The 23,267-nt window shown below is 48.4% G+C and overlaps 1 protein-coding gene across 3 annotated transcripts in view; it reads right to left on the bottom strand.

Annotated features, from left to right (window-relative positions):
* CUX2 (cut like homeobox 2) overlaps positions 1-23,267 on the bottom strand; it is a 250,431-nt gene that overhangs the window by 25,871 nt on the left and 201,293 nt on the right. The window contains exons 6-15 of one of the 3 annotated variants that reach the window (XM_083514127.1): positions 22,712-22,835; positions 20,042-20,118; positions 16,722-16,788; positions 11,635-11,683; positions 11,415-11,519; positions 9,965-10,156; positions 8,642-8,700; positions 5,727-5,775; positions 3,116-3,215; positions 1,702-2,349 (exon numbers count right to left, since the gene is read on the bottom strand). In XM_083514127.1, the coding sequence (XP_083370253.1) occupies positions 1,702-2,349; positions 3,116-3,215; positions 5,727-5,775; positions 8,642-8,700; positions 9,965-10,156; positions 11,415-11,519; positions 11,635-11,683; positions 16,722-16,788; positions 20,042-20,118; positions 22,712-22,835 (1,470 nt within the window). Of the gene's footprint in view, positions 1-1,701; positions 2,350-3,115; positions 3,216-5,726; positions 5,776-8,641; positions 8,701-9,964; positions 10,157-11,414; positions 11,520-11,634; positions 11,684-16,721; positions 16,789-20,041; positions 20,119-22,707; positions 22,836-23,267 lie in introns of those variants that run through there. The other 2 variants (XM_083514128.1, XM_083514129.1) reach the window with 2 other exon arrangements.

Raw genomic sequence — 23,267 nt, 5'->3', positions numbered from 1 at the left:
GGGGGAGGATGGCAAGGGGCTGAAACAAGACCAATGCGGACCAGCCCAGAAGGGGAACTGCCAAGAGGCTGGAGTGTGGTACTCCACACCCAGATTAATAGATTCAATCTGTATAAATTTGCTTTGGGCTAAAACTACGCTTTAGAGCAGCGGTTCTCAACCTGTGGGTCCCCAAATGTTGTTGGATTGCAACTCCCATCACCCCTAGCTAGCAAGGCCAGAGCTCAGGTGTTAAGTTGTGGGTGAACATATCAGACGACACAGCGATTCTTCAAACAGCTGTTGTTTATTCACAGGCCAGAACTGAACTGAACTGAAGGGTTCAGCCAGCCTGCTTGTATAGAGCTCCAGGACAACGTAACTGTAACAACTTTCTGTAACTATCCAATCACTGAACGTCACTTTCGATCCCTTATTTGCATATGTGGACCTGAACTATCTACAGTATCCCCCTGCTGGCCCAGGGTGAGAACTTCAGTACATAACATCAGGAATGATGGGAGTTGTAGTCCAACAACATCTGGGGACCCACAGGTTGAGAACTGCTGCTTTAGAGGAAAAGGCACGCTATTCTTGTTTTCAGATTGGAGACAGAAATTTTGGCCCTCCCAGAAACACCATCATCCTTGACCACTGGCTGATAGAAGTTGGGAGTATAACCACACATGAAAGGGCAGAGTTGCCCCAGAACTGCCTCAAAGCCAAATTAAGCCATTCTGAGATAAAGGGAAAATGTAATTGACCACAGGGTGGTTCACAACATAAAAATAACCGTTGGGGTGGAGAATAGCAGAGCTGGCCCTACCATTAGGAAGAGCGAGGTACCTGCCTCAGGTGGTTGGGTTTGGGTGAGTGTGTAAGGGAAGCAAAGTGTTTTCTAATCTATATTGTATTTTCACTCCCAGGGAGAGACCCTGATGTGGCTTTCTGCTTCAGGTGCCAACCCAGCACTATGCGCCTTGGCATATGGAAAGAAGACCATTTGGACTACTGCAATGCGCTCTACGTGGGGCTACCTTTGAAGGTGACCCGGAAACTGCAATTAATCCAGAATGCGGCAGCTAGACTGGTGACTGGGAGCGGCCGCAGATACCACATAACACTGGTTCTGAGAGATCTGCATTGGCTCCCAGTACGTTTCCGAGCACAATTCAAAGTGTTGGTGCTGACCTTTAAAGCCCTAAACGGCCTCGGTCCAGTATACCTGAAGGAGCGTCTCCACCCCCATCGTTCAGCCCGGACACTGAGATCCAGCATCGAGGGCCTTCTGACGGGTCCCTCATTGCGAGAAGTGAGGTTACAGGGAACCAGACAGAGGGCCTTGCTTCAGATGTGAAGGAAATAAGCAGCTATCCTATCTTTAAAAGACATTTGAAGGCAGCCCTGTTCAGGGAAGTTTTTAATATTTAACACTGTACTGTTTTCAACACTTGATTGGGAGCCGCCCAGAGTGGCTGGGGAAGCTCAGCCAGATGGGCGGGGTATAAATAATAAATTATTATTATTATTATTATTATTATTATTATTATTATTATTATTATTATTATTATTATTATTATTATATTGTTCCTCTGCCTCAGGGGCCTGTTCCTCACAAGGCCTGGATAGTTATGCCAGAAGCGACCTTCCCTGCTCCCTCCAGGTCCAAAGAGACCCACGAAAACCGTGTCCACCTGCCAGTCTCCTGCCTAGCCTACTTACCTCTCTGGCGGACTTGGATTGTCCTCAGGGCCAAGACGTTCTGCTCGTCGGAGAGGAACTGCTTCATCTTGATGAACGGCTCTTTCCCCTTGACCGTGAGCTTACGCCAAGGCTTTGGCCTGGCCAGGATCTCACTGACGGAGCCCTGAGAGAGGCCCAGGACGTAATGCCCAAAGACTCGCTGGCCAATGTTGTGCTTGAGGAGCTGCTCCTTCACCTGGAAGGCAATTTCGGCTGTGTCCAGCTGCTCCTCATCGGCCGAACCCGAACTGCTGCCTTCCGACTGGTCACTGGGTGGGCTCGCCTCGCTGGCTGGGGTGGCTTGGCTGGGGTTGCCCGGCAACGCTGCCGTTTTGGCGGAGTAGAAAGCAGAAGGGAAGGCTGCCATGCCGCCAGCCTCGTTCTTGTACGCAGGAGGCCCCATCTGTTTCGGGAGGAGCGAGTCCAGTGGGATCCGCTCAGCAGGAAAAGGCGAGAGCGTGAAAGTCCTCGGTACCTCCTGAGCCATGGAGGGGCCCAGCAGCGGCTGGATGAGGGACGGGGAGGTCGAATCTTCCCGGAGCGGGTGCGAGAGGTGCTGAGGGGAAAGGTAGGATTGGTCTGTGCCCATGGAGTCCTTCACCGACTCATCCTCCGAGGGATCCTCCTCTAGAGACCAAAGAGGAAGGGAGAGATACACACACCAACTATAGCTTACTCTAAAGCAGAACCTATTGTTGGAAAATTCCATTCTACCTTAAGGACCAAACATGGGATTGTTACGTGTCACATGTCTGTTTACGTTCCAGCACAGTTTGCTGGGAACTTCCGTTGTGTGTATAGCTTTTGCTTTTCACTCTCTCTCTGAAGAGAAGAAAGGGAGACGACATGTTTTTTTTGTCCTGATTTCTGCTTAATAAATCTTTAGCTGTTAGTATGTTTCCACAAGCCTCACGCCTGTTCTGTTTGCTCAGTATGCTCTGCTAATATAGCGTGCTCAGGCTTTTGAAGTCTGAGTTGCTGATTTACGTCGCACCAGAAATCAGGGGATCATCACGGCTGGAAGGGCATGATCCAGCTGGGGGCTAGCAGCTGGCATCTCAACCCCCGAAGGATGCTGACACCTATGCCTCCCCCCACAGATGTTGCGGGACTCACAGCTCCCACCACCCCGACTACCAGCCAGGTGTTGGCGTCCAGCAACATTAGGGCCGCTGGTTTCCCAGCTAAGCCTTAAAGGCTCCCAATGCCATTTGCTTCCAACCCTCCATGGCGCAATCTGCTTGTTCAAAGTTCTCTGTGGTGTTGCAACACCTAACCTGCGTTTAACTGGGGTAGTGCATGCAAGGTCCCCTCTGCATGCAAGACCTCCACCACCCCATGAAACCCCACCAGGGACCTCTGTAGAAATGCATTTTCATGCACCCCAACCTACCAGTACTGGGTACGAGGCCTGGTTTTTCCAAAAGGAACTTCTGCGACGGGTAGAAGGATTCCTTTCCCAGAAGCAAAACATCACTGGGTTTTGATATGCTCTAAAAAATAAAAATAAAAAATTGAATTGAGAGCGGGAAGTTGAAGCAGGGAAGCAAGGCTTCAGAACTGGTAGGATGCTGATGAGTGGGCGGCGGGGGTAAGGGGTGGCCCCTGAAGTCTGATTCTGGAGAGGGGAACAGTGGGATGTGGGGATCTGTACCAGCCAGGGGGCAAGAATTAGAGGCGGAGGAAGCTTCAGAGCTGGTGGAAGAGGCAGGCCAGACCAGTGAAGGGCTGGGTGCTTCCCCACCCTCGACAGCACCACTGTCTCCCAGAACCAGGAGAGAATTGAAGCGGGAAGAGCAAAGGCAGCTTCCACACAGCCATCATCTCTCTCTCTCTCTCTCTCTCTCTTTATAAAAAAAATGATATTTATTAGAGGTTTAATAGTTACAGAAAAAAGAAGAAAGAAACAATAAAAAATTAAACAGAACAAAACAATACCTTACAATACATCCGAAATAAAAACAAAAAACAAAAAACAATACAGCAAAACAACAAGAAAAACAAAAACATTTAAAAACACATCCAATATTTCCATATCTTTACCTTTCATTTACCTGTTTCATCGACCTCTTCACACCTCCCTTTTTTGTATTCTAGTCCAATTAGCTATTTCAGCAAATCCTTTCCATCTTTCTCAATTTTTGTTCTATAATTTATCTTAACACAATCTAACCTTAAATTTTCCACTTTGGCCCATTAACAATCTGTTTTTGCTTAATTCTTTATAACGTTTCTGCTAAAGCCATATAACTTCATTCCTGCATCCTTCTAACATTCATTAATTTTGTAATATTTCTGTAAATATACTTTGAATTTTTTCCAATCTTCTTCCACCGACTCTTCTCCCTGGTCTCGGATTCTGCCAGTCATTTCCGCCAATTCCATGCACACAGCCATCATCTCTAGCTATGTGTGCACAGGAAGGTACACACTGGGCGGCTTTCAACAAAATATTAAAATACAATAGTCCGGCAGACATTAAAAGCTTCCCTAAACAGGGCTGCCTTCAGATGTCTTCTAAAGGTCTGGTATGTAGTTGCTTTTCTCTTTGACATCTGAAGTGTTGGTGCTGACTTTTAAAGCCCTAAATGGCCTCGGTCCTGTATACCTGAAGGAGCGTCTCCATCCCCATCGTTCAGCCCAGACATCGCTTCTCGGCCTTTTGGCTAAGATCAAGTGTAGCATCGTTCAGCCCAGACAATGAGGACCAGCTCCGAGGGCCTTCTGGCGGTTCCCTCATTGCGAGAAGTGAGGTTACAGGGAACCAGGCAGAGGGCCTTCTCGGTAGTGGCACCTGCCCTGTGGAACGCCCTCCCTTCAGATGTCAAGGAAATAAGCAACTATCTTCTCTTTAAAAGACATCTGAAAGCAGCCCTGTTTAGGGAAGTTTTTAATATTTAATGCTGTACTGTTTTTAACATTTGATTGGGAGCCGCCCAGAGTAGCTGGGGAAACTCAGCCAGATGGGTGGGGTATAAATAATAAATTGTTATTGTTGTTATTACTACTACTACTACTACTACTACTACTATTACTACTACATAAATTGGTGGAGGGGGAGCGGTCCCCAGTTGCTGCAACTGCTCCATAGAGTGCAGACCTGGGAATAGCTGCCTAGACGCTACACTGGTGTGCGTAGGTACCCACAGGTCTCCACCGCTGTATTATTATTAATTATTATTATTATTATTATTATTATTTCATTGAATTTATATACCACCCTATACCCGTAGGTCTCAGGGCAGTCCACAGAGTAACATCAAAATATAAAAACCCAAAATGCATAATCAAAACAACAACAACAACACAATACCCCCCCCCCATTTTAAAAGGGCATAGGATGCCAATCAAATCAACCAAAGGCCTGGTTAAAAAGGAACGTTTCTGCCTGGCACCTAAAGGTGTATAATGAAGGCACCAGGTGAACTTCCCTGGGGAGAGCAGTTCACAGACGGGGAGCCACTGCAGAGAAGGCCCCGTTCTCGTGTTGCCACCCTCCGGACCTCTCGAGGAGGATGCACACAAAGAAGGGCTTCAGAAGATGACCTCAGGGTCCCGTTAGGTTCATGTGGAAGGAGGCGGTCCTTGAGGTCCTGAGGCTTTATAGACCAGCACTTTGAATCGCTGCAGAAGTGATTGTGTTATCTTTGTCAATAAAGACTTAACTCTCTGCCATGTGCATTCCTGTGGCTGGAAAGCGTCCTTGACTCAAGGGTAGGAAAACGCTTCTCATGCGGTCACAGAGTTTGCAAATGTTTGAGCGCTTCTTCCCATTGATTCATGCCATTATTTCCGGGACACTCTTTAAACAACTACAAACTGGCCGGTCTTCCCCTTCCCCATTTTATCCTCGCTGCAGACCTGTGAAGTAGGTTAGGCTAAGAGGCCGTGGCTGGGCCCCCCAAGGTGATATTCATAGCTGAGCAGGGAGATTTGAACCTTGGGTCTTCCAGGTCCAGCAGAACCAAGATACCATGCTGGCCCTTCATGCAGTGTGCACTTGCCTGGGAAAGACTGCAGTTAGAGGAGGCCAGCTTCATCGCTTTCAAAATGCTGCAAAATAAAAAAAAGGGGGGTTGTATAAGTGATGGGTTTCCTGGACAGCTTGCAAGCAGATCTCAGGCTCCTGTTCCACAGTGCAAAGATTGGCTTCTAGGTCTTCCCCAACCTACAGATATTTTGGACAATAGCCCAATCCAGCATATATAACAGCAAAGAGTGAGCTGTGGAGCTTGAAAACCCCCAGGCTCAAATTTCAAAAGAGCTGCATGGTTTATGTTCAGCACAGGGAACCTATTGGCCCTCCATGGCCCCTGTCCATTGTTCATGCTGGCTAGGGACAACAGAAGTCTATTTTATTTGCTAATCAATTGCGTTCATCAAAACCCTGTAACAGCCTCCGCCCTCAAGGTTACAGTCTAAAAGGCCATGACATAATAGGAAAATGGATGGGGAGAGAGGAGGAAATAAGGAAACTCAGGTACAGAATTATTTTATGGGCCAGCTGGGATGGAAAAGCTCAAGCAGGTAGAAAGGTAAAGGTAAAGGGACTCCTGACCGTTAGGTCCAGTCGTGGCCGACTCTGGGGCTGCGGCGCTCATCTCGCTTTATTGGCCGAGGGAGCCGGCGTACAGCTTCGGGGTCATGTGGCCAGCATGACTAAGCCGCTTCTGGCGAACCAGAGCATCGTACGGAACCACTGTTTACTTTCCTGCCAGAGTGGTACCTATTTATCTACTTGCACTTTGATGTGCTTTCAAACTGCTAGGTTGGCAGGAGCAGGGACCGAGCAACGGGAGCTCACCCCGTCGCGGGGATTCAAACCACTGACCTTCTGATCGGCAAGTCCTAGGCTCTGTGGTTTAACCCACAGCGCCACCTGCGTCCCTTGAAAAGCTCAAGGAGAGGAGGTGGTAAAAGTTGCTGGTCTCACAGCAGCGCCTGCAGAGTGGTCCTGCTTCCCTCGCCTATCTCAGCAGAAGAGGTGCCCAGTCACATCTGGAGGGCCAAACGCTCCCCCATCCTGGGTTCATGCAAACATCTGAACCAAGGCCATGGAATGTGGGGTACAGAGAGAGGCATCATTAGCGGGCCATTAGCAGTGGCCATAGGATGCAGGTGGCGCTGTGGTCTAAACCACAGAGCCTAGGGCTTGCCGATCAGAAGGTTGGCAGTTCAAATCCCTGCGATGGGGTGAACTCCCATTGCTTGGTCCCTGCTCCTGCCAACCTAGCAGTTCGAAAGCACGTCAAAGGTAGGCGTTGTTGGTGTCAGGAGGGTGGAGCCACCACGAAACACTGCCTGCTGCTGTTTATGATTCTCGCCTGGGGTGCGAGACAGTCTGTGTTCAGCTCTCAAACAATCTCAAGGACATCTCTTGCAAACTGCACAGACTGCTTATTTATATCAATGCGGTAGTATGTTGGTGGTGGTGGGTGCACAGAGAGAGAGAGAGGAAGTGAATGAAACACTCCCAGGTTTTCTTTCTTTTCCCCCAAATCTTTTCAATAAAAGATTTTTATTAATGTAGAATTAAAAAAGTTCAAAAGAAGCATAACTAAAGTTACAAAACGTAGGAGCTGTACAGCTCTCCGCCCCACAACTTGCCCCTTTGAGCTCGTGGGATGACCAAACAGCAACTTCCTGATCTAAGGACTTTCTTTGGCAGATGCTAGAGAGATAACTTATTTGGCCCAGAAATAGAAGACACTACAGGATTTTAACCTCTTGTTGTGGTGCACAAAGATGTGGACCATGGCTGTTTGCAGAGAAACTAACTCACAAATTATGGGTCTTTAAGGGTAAGGTTGGGACGTGGGTGGCGCTGTGGGTTAAACCACAAAGCCTAGGGCTTGCCAATCGGAAGGTTGGCAGTTCGAATCCCCGCAATGGGGTGAGCTCCCGTTGTTCGCTCCCAGCTCCTGCCAACCTAGCAGTTCGAAAGCATGTCAAAGTGCAAGTAGATAAATAGGTACCACTCCGGCGGGAAGGTAAATGGCGTTTCTGTGCGCTGCTCTGGTTCGCCAGAAGCAGCTTAGTCATGCTGGCCACATGACCCGGAAGCTGGCCATGCTGGCCATGACCCGGAAGCTGTACGCTGTGTCCCTTGGCCAATAAAGCGAGATGAACGCCGCAACCCCAGAGTTGGTCATGACTGGACCTAAAATTTAGGGGTCCCTTTCCCTTTACCTAAGGGTAAGGTAGACCTGGAGCATTTCTACGCTGTTTGGTAGGATTTCATTTATGTGTCAAATTCAGGCATGCAAAACACCTGCTCCCAACCAAAGTGTGAAAATTTGGCTTCCATTATGTATTTACAGCTGCTTTTATTTTCTACGTGATCTGCCCTCTATTTATTTGGAAAATACACCCCTGTACTGCTCCTGTGTTTTGTAACTTTGATTTTGCACTCCCTCTCTCCCTTCTGCTTCTGAGCGCCTGAAAAAGCCTTATAAGCGATGAGAGCCGGGGCTGCGGAACCCACAACCATGACAAGGGCAGCCTATATCAAGAGGACATGCTTCATGCTGCTGACATCCTTGCTTGGGGCTGTGTCTGCTTGCAACCTCCACCGATACACTGAAGCACCCCGAAACTCTCAGGCCGGGAATGGGGGCTGGATGTGTCAGTCTTTGCCTGCTCTAGGGGACAGGGCTGAGAAAAGCTCCGCAACCCAACTGTCCCAGGGCAAAACATCCAGAGGTGAAAAGAGCAATGCCACAGCCCTGCTAAAGCGAAAGGAGAAAATCGCCTTATTGTGAATCTCATCTCCTAGTAGCCTGAGCATTTGACCCAACACAGCACCCATAGAATCATAGAATCATAGAATCATAGAGTTGGAAGAGACCACAAGGGCCATCGAGTCCAACCCCCTGCCCAGTGGAGGCCCGGGATCCTCACCCAGAGACGGGGACCCTACCTCAGTTCCGTCTTGATTTCCTCATAATCTGACTGGGCCCGCAGCTTTTCTTCCAACTTCTAAAAGAAAAAATATATAAACAAAGGGTTCAAAATCAGATATGGGTGTTTGCAGGCTACAGCTAGCTTGGGTGATCCAGCCAGGGATTAGACCGCTAGGCAGAGTGCGCCAGCCACCCCAAGCGGCAGAGGCGCAGGTACTGGAACGGGCAATGTTGAAATAACATTAAACTGCTAGTTTAGTTGGCTTCTGCACATAGAAGAGGGAGATGCCGTCTCTTCCTTTGCCTCAGGCAGCACAATATCTTAGGCCAGTCTGAAATCCATCATGTTATTAGCCATGCTCAAGACGTAATTTAGATCTTCGCCCCCACAACCTTATCCTCAACTGAACTGGAGCTCAAATGCCTCAGTTTTCAGAAGACCGTCGGAGTTCTGAAATGTTCGAAAATAGAAAACTCAACGGCCGACAGCTAGGCCCCAGGATCTTGTGCTCAGCGAAAGCCGCTGTGGCACGTTTGAAAATGGAAGCATTTACTTCCTGGTTTATGGTGTTCGTAAACCGAAATGTTCGTCAACAGAGGCGTTTGAAAATCGAGGTACCACTGTACGTGTAATGGTGCAGGCACACGCTCAATGACACACACAAGGGTCTGTGCCCCTGTCTGCTCACTCATCAACCCCCCCACCACTCCCCCATGAACCCCCAAAACGTCCCCTTTGCACCCCATGCGACTAATAAGCTCGCTTTCCTTGGTCTCTTGGATTTTTCTGCATGCAAATCCAGGGTTGTGATGCAGCAGAACAAATTGTCCCATGGTAGCTGTGCGATGACAGCCATACATTTTTATGTACACGGTATGTGAAATATATACATATATATCTTGTTACGAACCTTGGGTTAGGTCCACTTGAATTCATACTTGGCGCATACCCATTGAAATCAGGGGACCTATGTTAGTCATGCACACTAATTTCAGCGGGTCTACTCTGAGTATATTATTGCTACCATTTGTTATATTTTCAGTCGCTTTTCTCACGCAAGCAACCGAAAGCGACTTGTGGGAGTAGTAAAAAAAAAACTATTTAATGGATACAGCTACTGATTCTAGATTAACTTCATCAATGAATAATGAGGTCAGATTCAAATAAGTGAACAAAACCCTTCTGATTCTTAAAAAAAGCAACCTTTAGGCAGGTGGGGTGAGTTGTGAAGGGTGGGGTGGGGCTCAATCCATCCCCCCTCAGCTCTCTCCCCCCCCCCAACACAACAAGAGTCTGCAGGGAAGGACTTAAGCTCAACTCTGCATTCTGCATCACCAACCTCTATTGCATCATTCTTGGCTGCCACCTGTCGCTCCAGGTCTGCAATCTGGTTGGCCGAAGACTCTTCTAGCTCCTGCAGGGAGTTTTGCAAATGCTGGATCTCCTTGAGAAGGCGGAGGATCTCCCGGTCCTTCGAGGCCAGCGCTGCCTCCAGCCGGGGCCCTGGGCACAGGGAGTAATTCACTTTGTCCTGCAAAAGACGAGGCGGTTCACAGGGAAAATAATAATAATAAATTTTATTTATACCCCGCCCTCCCTGGCCAGAGCCAGGCTCAGGGCGGCTAACACCAGTAAAATTAGAAGTAAAAACATAATAGGAAAAAATTTAAAATACAGGTTAAAATGCAATTTAAAATGCAGCCTCATTTTAAAAGTAGCCCATAGATCAAAACCATAAGGCGAGGGAAACATAAGGGTCAGACTGAGTCCAAGCCAAAGGCCAGGCGGAACAGCTCTGTCTTGCAGGCCCTGCGGAAAGATGTCAAGTCCCACAGGGCCCTAGTCTCTTGTGACAGAGCGTTCCACCAAGTCGGGGCCAGTACTGAAAAGGCCCTGGCCCTAGTTGAGACCAATCTAACCACCTTGCGACCTGGGACCTCCAAAGTGTTGTCATTTGTGGACCTTAAGGTCCTCCACGGGGCATACCAGGAGAGGCGATCCCGTAGGTACATGGGTCCAAACCCCACGGAGCTCTTTAGTTTTTCTTTAGTTTTTTGAAAGCGATTGTCAGTCTGCCCTCTGTGGGTTCAAACGTCTCTTGAGATATCGTTGCCGAATTTGGCTGGATGGTTCCTGAGGTGAGAGAGCCAATTCTCACCTACGTTTGGAAGCCATTTTGAATAAAGATGGAGGACTGAAGCATCCCGAATTTTGGAGAGGGCCTCCAAAATTCAGCCTCGTTAGGCCAATGGAAATACAGAGGCAAATTGGGGTCCTCGTGGAGCCATTCCTGCTTGGAGGAGGGTCCTTGTGCTGGGGGCTTCCACTGGTAATTGAAGTTCATTGGGTCTGCTTTGTTGCCCTTTCAGGGGCAGGAGGCCAGTTTCCTGGAAGACTGACCAATCCAGAGGCTCTGCAATTCCTGCCAACTGCAGGGGCCGATGTTGCAGGCCTCTGGGGCCTGGGCACACAAAATCCCTACTCACTCACAAGGCAAAGCCCCAAGCTTTGGGCTGCTAAGGTTGCTGGTTCAAGACTGCAAACTCTCAATTTGGAGAATCTCTCAAATATTTACCAAGGGATTGGGGGCAACAAAACTAGGTCAATTCACTTAGGCAAGCCTGCCTCCCACCAAAAAAAATGGTCTTGGATTACAACTCCCATCATGCCCAGCTAGCATGATGGAAGTTGTAGTCCCAAACTTCAGGAGGGTGCAAGGTTGGGGAAGGCTGACCATAGGCCTTGTGACATTGGCTGAGGCCCAGTGAAGGTCTCCTCCTTGTCCTCACCCCACTGGATCCTTGGGGAGAGCAGCAAGCCAGGCGAAGGGAGCTGTTTACAGATGCAAGCTGCTCCCGCAAGCTCTCCACCTCCCTCTGGGCAGCCTCGGCTCTCTGCAAGGAAAGAGAAGCAGCGGTTAGTGCATCTGCCAAGGACAGCAATTGCAGGGGGCCACTTGCGCTTCCCAGCAGACCCCAAAGCCCTTCCCTCATCTCTCCCCATGGTTACCTGGTTGGCTTTTTCAAGGTTCGTCATAATCATGGCCACTTCATCTGTCCTGCGGCAGCAAAGCAAAGGCAATCAGTTATATAACATGTAAGGACAAGTGCAGAGCTTGGACGGGAGATTGCTTTACTGTACACCGAAACCTGGATATCTTATGGATGCAGGGAAAGGCTAGCAGAAGAGGGCTGGAACTGAATCCGAGGCAATATTATCGTCAAGGCTCTGGAAGCCCCGCCTGCATTTCACCATGGGATGGCAAAGAGAAAAGAAAAAGGTAGCTGTGGTTTTGCTTGCAAGGAAAACAAATACATCATAGAACATACTCCATGTTCTAAACCAGGGGTCAGCAAACTTTTTCAGCCGTGGGCCGATCCACCGTCCCTCAGACCATGTGGTGGGCCGGACTATATTTTGAAAATAAATAAATGAATATGAACGAATTCCTATGCCCCACAAATAACCCAGAGATGCATTTTAAATAAAAGCACACATTCTCCTCATGTAAAAACACGCTGATTCCTGGACTGTCTGCAAGCTGGATTTAGAAGGCGATTGGGCCGGATCCGGCCCCCAGGCCTTAGTTTGCCTACCCATGCTCTAAACCAGCCTTTCTCAACCTGTGGGTCCCCAGATGTTGTTGAACTACAACTCCCATCACCCCTAGCTAGCAAGGCCAGAGCTCAGGGATGATGGGAGTTGTAGTCCAACAACATCTGGGGACCCACAGGTTGAGAACCACTGCTAAACGTTATATCTTGAGTCTGTTTGTGTAAATGTACCAATTTTAATACAACGGACACGTTCTGCAGTGGCATACGACTTCCCTGATTGATGATGCCACCTTCATTTTATTTATTTCATAAAATTTACACACCAGTTGGTTGTTTTAAGAAGCAGTTTACAATGCGCTTGATTGCTCCGGTGACAAAACTAACTCCATAGCCTCCATCTGGTCCTCGCTTACATTTGGTTAATGCTATATAGTAAGGGGAGGGACGCGGGTGGCGCTGTGGGTTAAAGCACAGAGCCTAGGACTTGCCGATCAGAAGGTCGGCGGTTCGAATCCCCGTGACGGGGTGAGCTCCCGTTGCTCAGTCCCAGCTCCTGCCAACCTAGCACATCAAAGTGCAAGTAGATAAATAGGTACCGCTCTGGCAGGAAGGTAAACAGTGTTTCTGTGCGCTGCTCTGGTTCGCCAGAAGCGGCTTAGTCATGCTGGCCACATGACCCGGAAGCTGTATGCCGGCTCCCTCGGCCAGTAAAGCGAGATGAGTGCCGCAACCCCAGAGTCGGCCATGACTGGACCTAATGGTCAGGGGTCCCTTTACCTTTACCTTTAAGGGGAGAGGAGGACTTGCTGCAGAATCTCTAAAACAGGGGTCTGCAACCTTTAAGACAAAAAGAGCCACTTGGACCCGTTTTCGAAGAAAAAAAAAACTGGGAGCCGCAAAACCATTGCGTCATTTAAAACAAATATATCTCCAGTGCTGCGATCTGACAGCGGGCGGGAAGGTGACGTCGGGACGGTGCGTGACTAACGCACGCACCGCCCCCATGCGACATCACAGCCAGTACAGCGCCTGCCACAGTGGGGAGTGTCGGGGCGCACAATGCGCCTCCTCCCCTCGCTAGTATCCGCCCCAGAGCCGCGGCAAAGGTGTAAAAGAGCCACATGCGGCTCCGGAGCCGCGGGTTGCAGACCCCTGCTCTAAAAGGATAAAGCCTCTCTCTCCTCCCCCCCAACCCCTAACCCCACACAAAAGGAATGTGGATGCCAAATTCTGCCCCCACCTCATCCTTCCTCATTCAACATGTAGCAGCTAAAATCTTGATCAAAGGCAACGTTTTTTACCACCTCGCCCTAAGCAAACAGTCGCACACGGCATGATCAAAGAACATCTGGTTGGGCATGATAGGAGTAAGCATTCCAAGTCTGTTGCATAATCGGAACGAGAAATGTGGGAGAGGCATCTGAACGGCAGGCTGGCCAGGAGAATGCTGAAAACAGCTGGAAGAGGAGTGGGGAGGGGCCACGACAACACACCACCCATTTCTGGCTGCCTTTCTAGGATGCTGCTGTGACGTTAACATATGAGAGTGCTGGAGGTGAAATAGTTAAACAGGTTACCCAATCAGGACCCAGGGGGTGGAGTCAAAGGGACTATAAAACCAGCTCTGGGAAGGGCAAAGGGAGGAGTTCGTTGGGTGGTTGGTTGGGGTGTGAGTGAATTGAGATAGAGTTTGGGGGTAGGTTGAGTTAGTGTAGAGAAATAAGCTGAGTCAGGAACAGTTAGGAAGACAAGTAAATATCTGAGAGGTGGTTTAGTGAGTGAGAGCAGGTAGCGGAAGTTATAGGTCTGGATAGGCACCCCATGAATTTAATTGACTGATACGAAATATGAAACCACACGCTTGTTAAACTGCAATAAATAAACAAAAGTTTATGTTCCAATTTAACCCTGACTGGACTCAGTATTGTACCAGGTAGGGCCTGGGTGGTGGGCAGCGAGAAATAAAGTGGTGGCACAGGGATCAATAGACGGTGAAAGGTCCGGGGACCCTGTGTGATCGCCACAGCTGCTTGCCAGAAAAAGGAGGCTGGGAAAAGGCACTCCTGCCCTGTGACATAAAAAACGAACCCCAACTGGGACACGACCAAGGAAAATAAACACAAGAGCGTCTAGTGAAGCTCTGTGAAAGGTAAGGTGACCTCTCAGGGATCTTGCCCCCTCCCTCACCTGCAATAGGAACCTTATGGGAGCACATCAAGGAACAGGAACAGGATGAAGCTGGAGCAAGCGTGTTTTCTGTTGCTTCAGAGGGGAGCATTCAGACCAATGGATTCAAATGGCAAGAAATGAGATTCCGACTAAACCTTAGGAAGAACTTTCTGATGAAGACAGAGGAGTGGTCTTTCAGCTGTATTAATGTGTACCGTATTTTTCGCCCCATAGGATGCACCTTTTTCCCCTCCAAAAATGAAGAGGAAATGTGTGTGCGTCCTATGGGGTGAATGCAGGCTTTCGCTGAAGCCTGGAGAGCGAGAGTGCGCACTGACCCGTCTCGCTCTCCAGGCTTCAGAAAGCTATCCGCAAGCCTGGCAAGCCCGGTGGGAGTTCCCGCGGGCTCAAAAGGCTTGCGGGCAGCAGCCTGCAGCCCCCGCGAGTGTCCGCAAGCCTCGCACGCCCGGCAGGAGGTCCCGCCGAGCGCACGAGGCTTGGGGCGGCAGCCTGTCGCCCGAAGCACAGGGAGTCCTCCGGAGGGCTCCCCGTGCTTCGGGAGAGTGTCTGCAAGCCTCGCACGCCCGGCAGGAGGTCCCGCCGGGTGCGCGAGGCTTGGGGCGGCAGCCTGTCGCCCGAAGCACGGGGAGCCCTCCGGAGGGTGCCCCGTGCTTCGGGCGGGTGAGCGCAAGGCTTGGGGCGGCAGCCAGGGCGGGGGGGGGAATAATTTTTTTTTATTCATTTCCCCCCCAAAAAACGAGGTGCGTCCTATGGGCCGGTGTGCCCTATAGGACGAAAAATACGGTATTTTTATTAGTGTTACAGAACGTACTTGTAAATTGTCATAACATGTTTTAATGACCTGCTAACAAAGAAAGTAAGGTGAGCTGATAAGTCTATCTGATTTTGTTGGGCTTTTTGGTCCCCATGGCCCTGGCTCTCTTCCTAGATTTTGTATTATTATTTTGCAGCTGCCACCGCCACCGCTGTTTTATTATCACATTTTTGTATTGCATTAGGTTGCTATAAGGTGTACATTCTTTGTTTCTTCAGCTTGTAAACCGCCTTGAGTATTGTAAGATAGAAAGGCGGTATACAAATAAAAATTGATGAGTGATGATGCCTGTGTTTGCTATTTATTCATTTCATTCGAGTGCTACAATTTTGCATGTTAAAAGCAGTGACTTTGAGCCACTTTGTGTGGGATGTGAAACACAAGAGCAGTCAAGTACAACATTCCTAGATTGAACATGTTTAGACATGGGGAGGGATGTTTGTCCTGTTTCCCTCTGGGCTGGGACAGACTTCCTCTGCACGTGACTAGAGGTGGGCATAGCCTCACCTGTGCAGGTAATGATAAAAGCACAGGGCAAGGCATGTTACGGAAAAGGAGCAATGCAGCAGCGAGCTGCAGCTGGCTGGAAAGCAAAACAGGAAGGGAATGTTTGGGACTGTACCGTGGGAACAAAGGGGCAGTCTATTCACTGTGCTGAGCACCGGGTGTTAGCTCAGAGTGTCATTTGACCTGTACAGGAAGTACAGGAGGTGGAGTTTCTCTCTCTGCTGTTGGTGTTTGGAGAGAGCAGACGCGTTTCTCTGTAATGCTGCAAAGACAGAAATAAAGGCATGTAAATACATTTCTGTCTATCTCTTTCCCCTCCCTGGGGGAGGCAGGGAGCAGGGAAGAGTGGTGTGTTCTTCTCACGCTTGAGGAGGATCGCCGATCGTGACCTAGCCTGTATCCTGCCGGGAAACGCAGACAGGGAGGTCAACAAGGAGATCAAGCCGGGTGCCTGGAGAGTGGCCAGTTTTCTCCTGATAAGGGTTGAATCCGACAAGGCAGCCATCTCTCTCTTCCCTCTCTCTTTCACCACATGCATCGAAGAAACAACATCTACTGAGTGAAAGATGCTCCCTTGGCTTCCAGCCAAGAGTGGACAAAGGGACTGTCTTCTTATGAGATAGATTCCAAGTGTATGTTACTTCATTAAGCTAAAGTCTGCCTTCTGGGATCTGATTGTGAACAGAATGTGAGTGAACTCTTTTTATACTTTTGTAAAAGACTGTGTCGTCTCTTCTGTTTTATGAGGGAATAAGGGGAAATTACCAGAGTAGTTATTATAGAGGCTTTAGTGAGCCTGAGCAAACGCATCCGCTGTGAGTTTAAAAGGGGGAATGTTACTCTGCTGAAATTGGGGAACTTGTTGACACAAGTTGGATAAGGATATAATCAGACAATATATCCTCTCCTGCATCCCTGAACATTCCCACACTTTGGACCTCTTTAGGTGGAATAGCAGCTGAGAAATGCCTTAATGCAAATAAACAACTAAATAAACGTTACTGAGTGGAACAAGTAGAGGGACTTACTTTGAAGCCGCCTCTTCATCGTATTTACACCGCAAGTCGAGCAGCTCTGTCTGGGTTGCCTTCAGTGCTGATTAGCAAGGGGGGGGGGAGAACAACAGAAGCAAAGGGTCAAAAACACCCTTCCACTGGAATCTGATAGACCATATTTCCTCTGGACAGCAAGAGAGAGATATGACCTGAAGCCTTTTTCAAGAATATTACTCTGCAGTAGCAATTTGGATGTGGCAAACATCACGGGGAAGGAGATTTTAGCAAAATACTAGGACAGACGTTGCTAACCTGGTGCCCACCCAAATGTTTTGAACTACAACTCCCATCAATTGCAGCCAGCTTTTTTCTTTAGCTGTGCCCCCCATCAATATGAAATTTGTTGCAGGTTTAACTGGTTGATGTAATAGCCTAAAACTCCCGTGAGTCATCAGACATGCTTGATTTAAACTGGGCAACCCGTTATCTATCAATAAAAGGCAAACAAATATCACCTGGTGCTTTGCAGAGTATTAGCAGCAAAATGAAAGACCCCTGTCTTGAGCTTACAATGCTGTCATTTAACCTATTTTATTTATTTGTTTTCATAAATTTATATACAGCTTGATTGTGGGAAACAAACCTGAAAGCGGTTTTAAAAAGAAGCAGCAGCGGCAGCAAGGAAATTGTAAATAAAAAAACAGTTAACTACAGCTATTTTAAAACATTCAGAAAATAATAATTAAAATCAGCAGCAAACGAAAAACAGATTAAAATACGCGTAAAAACATTCTGCAAACCTCGATCAGCTTTCCTCAACAAAAATGTTTTGAGCAGGGGCCAAAAAGAGTCCAGTGGTACCTGAAACTGTTCTTAACCTGAAGCACCACTTTAGCTAATGGGGCCTCCTGCTGCCACGCCACCGGAGCACAATTTCTGTTTTCATCCTGAAGCAAAGTTCTTAACCCAAGGCACTATTTCTGGGTTAGCAGAGTCTGTAACCTGAAGCGTATGTAACCCGAGGTATCACTGTACAGCGAAGGAGCCTGCCTGGTGACAATAGGCAGGGGGTTCCGAAGTGTAGGTGCTGCCAGGCTAAAACATTTGGGTTCTTAGAATTGCAGAATGGGCATTATGTGGCTCTGGGAACCAGGCTAATCCTGCAGATTGAAGTGGGAGTATGTTGGGTAAGACGATCTCGCAGGTAAACCAGTCCCAATATGTTAAGGGCTTTACATACTCATAATTTATAACACCTTTAACTTGGCCTGGTAGCAAACAGGCAACCAGTGCAGATCTCTGACCTCACGGTTTGTATTCTGACAGGGCCTCGCTCCTGTCAGCAATCGTGCTGCAGCATTTTGCACTGACTGCAGCTTTTCGATCAAGTGCAACGGATGCCCTGCATACACTTGTTTTGAATGCCCTTTTTTTAAAAAAAAGGTTTAATTCTTCGCATTATACTTTTATCTGTATTTTGGGAGTAATTTGTTGCTCTTACTGTAGAATATATATACAGTGGTGCCTCGCAAGACGAAAAGAATCCGTTCCGCGAGTCTCTTCATCTTGCGGTTTTTTCGTCTTGCGAAGCAAGCCCATTAGCGGCTTAGCGGATTAGCGCTATTAGCGGCTTAGCGGATCAGCTGTTAAGCGGCTTAGCGGCTTAGGATCAGCTGATAAGCGGCTTAGCGGCTTGGGAAAAAGGGTTGGGGGAAAGGAAAAAAACCTCGCAGGAACTCGCAAGACATTTTCGTCTTGCGAAGCAAGCCCATAGGAAATTCGTTTTGCAAAGCACCTCCAAAACGGAAAACCCTTTCGTCTAGCGGGTTTTCCGTCTTGCGAGGCATTCGTCTTGCGGGGCACCACTGTGTGTTTGTGTGTGTGTGTGTGTGTGTGTGTGTGTGTGTGTGTGTATACACACCTGGGGGAGGGTGGGCAAGGCATGAGAAACATAAAGTTGGGAAGGAATGCATGCTACTGAATATACATAGAATATACTGAATATACATAGATTTAGACTTAGGCCTTGTTCCACTGAGATGATAAACATTTGTCAAGACAGTACCACTTAAGACAGCATATGATCTACCTGTTTCTACATATAAAAGACCTCCCTGCACCTAGAAAGCTAGCTACCAAGGTTCCAAGCTAGCTTTCTTTGTGCAGCAAGGAGGATTTGTTCTGTTTCGTTTGGAGAAATCTGAAGTGGTGCAACCCAGAGACCCAGATTGAGACCTCCTTCTTTAAGGAGGAACAAAGCCTTTGTTTTAATTGGGGGTAGGACTATGTAAAAGGGCTGTTTAGAGGCAGTGGGTGATCTAATGAAGGATTGGAAAGGAAGGGAAGAGAGAGGTGGGACTGTGCCCTAGGTAGAAACACCTGGGGTAGTAGAGTATTGGACCAGGGCCTGGGAAATGAGGCTTCAAAGGCAGACTTAGGGCCAGTCACCTCTCAGCCTAACCTACCTGTTGTGAGGATACCACGTACGCCATCTTGAGATATATGGAGTAAATATTGGGTGGGTGGGTGGGGCGTATAAATGTCATCATAAACAAATAAATTAGAGGCGGCAAGAGGAAATCTCTGGCGTCATTTGAAACAAAAGGAGACAAATAGAAAGGTGGAAAAAGAAAACTGCCTTCAGTTAAAAGGTGCTGGTATGTTTGGGTTCCCCACTGAGCCTCACAGATGCACGAATCCACAGAGGGTTATACAGTGGTACCTCGGGTTAAGTACTTAATTCGTTCCGGAGGTCCGTTCTTAACCTGAAACTGTTCTTAACCTGAAGCATCACTTTAGCTAATGGGGCCTCCCGCTGCCGCTGTGCGATTTCTGTTCTCATCCTGAAGCAAAGTTCTTAACCCGAGGTACTATTTCTGGGTTAGCAGAGTCTGTACAGTGGTGCCTCGCAAGACGAAATTAATCCGTTCCGCGAGTCTCTTCGTCTAGCGGTTTTTTCGTCTTACAAAGCAACCCTATTAGCGGCTTAGCGGCTTAGCGCTATTATCGGTTTAGCGGCTATTAAAGGCTTAGCGGCTATTAGCGGCTTAGCGGCTAAAAGGCTATTAGCGGCTTAGTGGCTTAGAAAAAGGGGGGGAAGCGGAAAAAAAATCGGAACACTTGCAAGACGTTTTCGTCTTGCAAAGCAAGCCCATAGGGAAAATCGTCTTGCAAAGCAGCTCAAAAATGGAAAACCCTTTCATCTAGCGGGTTTTCCGTCTTGCGAGGCATTCATCTTGCGGGGCACCACTGTAACCTGAAGCCTATGTAACCTGAAGCGTATGTAACCCGAGGTACCACTGTACACGAAGCTAGAGGAAGCCTCAGGAGCATTCTGGTCACGAAAGAGCTACCTGAATGGAGCACTTTGATCTTCTCTTCTGCTTCCCCCAGCCGAGCGGCCAAAGTGATCTGTGCTTCCTGCAGGCCCCTGGAATGAGACAGATGTCAACTGGCTGCTCTTGAGATAATAAGGCAGTCGAATCCCAGCCCGGAATAAAATTGCCACTTCTCCTGCCAGTCAGCAAGTTTGAACTGGGGTAAGAGACGGGCTGACTGAGGAGGCCCCCGGACGTTGTTTTTATTGCACATTTGTGATGGCTTGTGCTCTTGATGCTATTGGGGAGGTTATACGCGAACCCATTTTCAAATTTGTTTTGAGCCTGTAAAAGTTCGGGGGCAGCCAAACTGCTTCCCTTCTGATCCGTGCGCATCAACTTCCTGCTGAAATCCCAAAACTTTTAAAAACATGAATGCTCTGCTTAATTTTTGTCCTGCCATCGTTGTGCTACAGACCCTCTGGGCAGCATCGCAGAACAAGCTAAAGGAGAATGAATCGGCCTCTAATGCGCTATTAGCTGCGCTAGGAATGTGTTGCAGAAAGTAAAACACCAGTCTGGAGAAGTCCTGAAAAAGCAACAAAAATGTGAATGGGGAGATCCTGGACTCTCTACATCCCAAGTAGTAAAGAGACCTAATTCCTTTAGAAAGAACAGCCAAGCACTTTTGCAAAAAGAGCCGTCTGGCCAGCTCAATGCTGTTTTTAACCACACATTTTGTGTGGATTACAGCCAGAGAGTGTTTTAAATTCCTGCATGAATGGATTTCAGATTTTTCTAATAATTTCTCCCCTTGTTACTAATTCCAGCATTTGTGTTTAAAATGCAAAGGGGGGAAATCTAGTGTTTTACCAATAAATGCGATGGGTTGAGTGGGAGGGGCTGCACAAATCCTCTTGCCAGGTTGCCAAGGGAGGAACTTGGAGAGGCTACCAGCCTCTTTCCCAGTACGTTTCCGAGCACAATTCAAAGTGTTGGTGCTGACCTTTAAAGCCCTAAACGGCCTCGGTCCTGTATACCTAAAGGAGCGTCTCCAGCCCCATCGTTCAGCCTGGACACTGAGGTCCAGCTCTAAGGTCCTTCTGGCGGTTCCCTTGCTGTGAGAAGCCAAGTTACAGGGAACCAGGCAGAGGGCCTTCTCGGTGGTGGCGCCCGCCCTGTGGAACGCCCTCCCACCAGATGTCAAGGCAATAAGCAACTATTTTACTTTTAAAAGACACCTGAAGGCGGCCCTGTTTAGGGAAGTTTTTAATGTCTGATGCTGTATTGTTTTTAATATTCGGTTGGAAGCCACCCAGAGTGGCTGGGAAACCCAGCCAGAAGGGCAGGGTATAAATAATAAATTATATTATTATTATTATTATTATTATTATTATTATTATTATTATTATTATTATCTGTGGTGCCCCCCCCATTCCACATTCTACAAAAAGCACCACGTAGAGTGGCACAAGACCCCTTCCCTCCTCGCAAGCCCCTCTGGTATGCACAAAGGACTTCCGGGGGAGGGTGTGTGTGCGTGCAAGGTTATTTTCTCTACAAAAAGGAAAAGAGTAGCATGCCAAGGTTTATGGATCCCTCTCCTCAACTCTCCTCGTCTCCCAAGTCCTGATTCTGAAACGTCTGTTTGATCTCCATCTCGTGGAAGAGGAGGATCAATTTATTTCATAGAATCTATGCCAGGTTTGATTGTCGAAAACAAAACAAACAAACTTCAAAGCAGTTTGCAAAAAGAATAAAGCAACCAAATGGTCAGAAAAAAAGTATTTAAACATTCAAATAATAATTGAAATAAGCAATAATAAAACCAAATTAAAACACATGTCAGAATTCTACGTATCTGGGGTAAAGGTAAAGGTACCCCTGACAGTTAAGTCCAGTCGTGAACGACTCTGGGGTTGTGGCGCTCATCTCGCTTTAGTGGCCGAGGGAGCCGGCGTTTGTCTGCAGACAGTTTTTCTCGGTCATGTGGCCAGCATGACTAAGCCGCTTCTGGCGAACCAGAGCAGCACACGGAAACGCCGTTTACCTTCCCGCCGGAGTGGTACCTATTGATCCACTTGCACTTTGACATGCTTTTGAACTGCTAACTTGGCAGGAGCAGGGACTGATCAACGGGAGCTCACCCCGTTGCGGGGATTCGAACAGCCGACCTTCTGATTGGCAAGCCCTAGGCTCTGTGGTTTAGACCACAGTGCCACCCACGTCCCACATATCTGGGGTAGGCTTGCCTAAACAAATATGGCTTTAGCAGGGGCAGAAAAGAGTACAGCCAGGGTGCCTGCCTGATGTCAATAGCTGGGAGTTCCAAAGTTTGGGTGCTGCCAGACTAAAATATTGATTTCTTACAGACGTGGAACGAGTATTATATGGCACTTGTGGCAGGGCCAGTTCTGCCACCCAAAGTAGTTCAGTGGGCATTTATGGGGTAAAGTGATCTCTCAGGTGAACTCGTCCCAAGTTGTTAAGGGCTTGGGACAATAGCAACACCTTGGCCTTGTATTTATGCTGTTAGGGGTCTCATTCCTGTCAGTAATTTTCGCTGCAGTGTTCTGCACCAATGGCAGCTTCCAGATCAAGGGCAAGGGGAGCCCCACACAGAGCGCACTGCAGTAATCTTTCTTTCTTCAGATGTCAGCACCCACTCCCCGCCACCCAAAAAACCACAAAAAACTACTCACGTACTTTTGCTTCTCGACTTCATTTCTGTGGGGCGAGTTTTCCGCAAGGAGTGCTTTGCTGTTGATGCTGGCGAGGCCGGGCACCTCCGAAGCAGCCAGGCCGGCCGGAGGGGTCCCTTCCCTTTGCTCTGGGGGTGTAAAAAGCAGACCCATTAGCACAATAGGGAAGGGCGGGAAGCAGCAGAGAAGCCTTCAGAGACCACGGTAATTTGGAGTCCCAGCAGGGGAAACAGGGTTCTGAGAGCAGCCCTGGTTCTTGCCAAAGAAGGCAGCTTCCTGGCTTGGTTGTCTCTGCTAATGGCCTCCTTCAGCAAGGCAAGGCTGATGGGCAGAGTGAAAGAAGACTCTGCTCATGTCAGGCCCAAGTGGGGGCACATTCTCTCTGCGCTTCCTGCAGCTTCGTGTGCAAATGACGGGGATGGAGTCTCCTTTCCCGCTGCTCGGCAGCACCGGCTATTAACGCTCATAATTTACGGAGGCAAAAAGTCCTCTGGCCTGAGGATGGGGACAGAAGCTTGCATTTAGCCCCCTAACACTCCCTGGGAAGTTTGCTCCCACCT

This window comes from Podarcis liolepis, assembly GCF_965112155.1.
Source record: "Podarcis liolepis genome assembly, chromosome: 7".
Lineage (NCBI taxonomy): Eukaryota > Metazoa > Chordata > Lepidosauria > Squamata > Lacertidae > Podarcis > Podarcis liolepis.
This window is presented reverse-complemented; position numbering and strand designations above follow the sequence as displayed.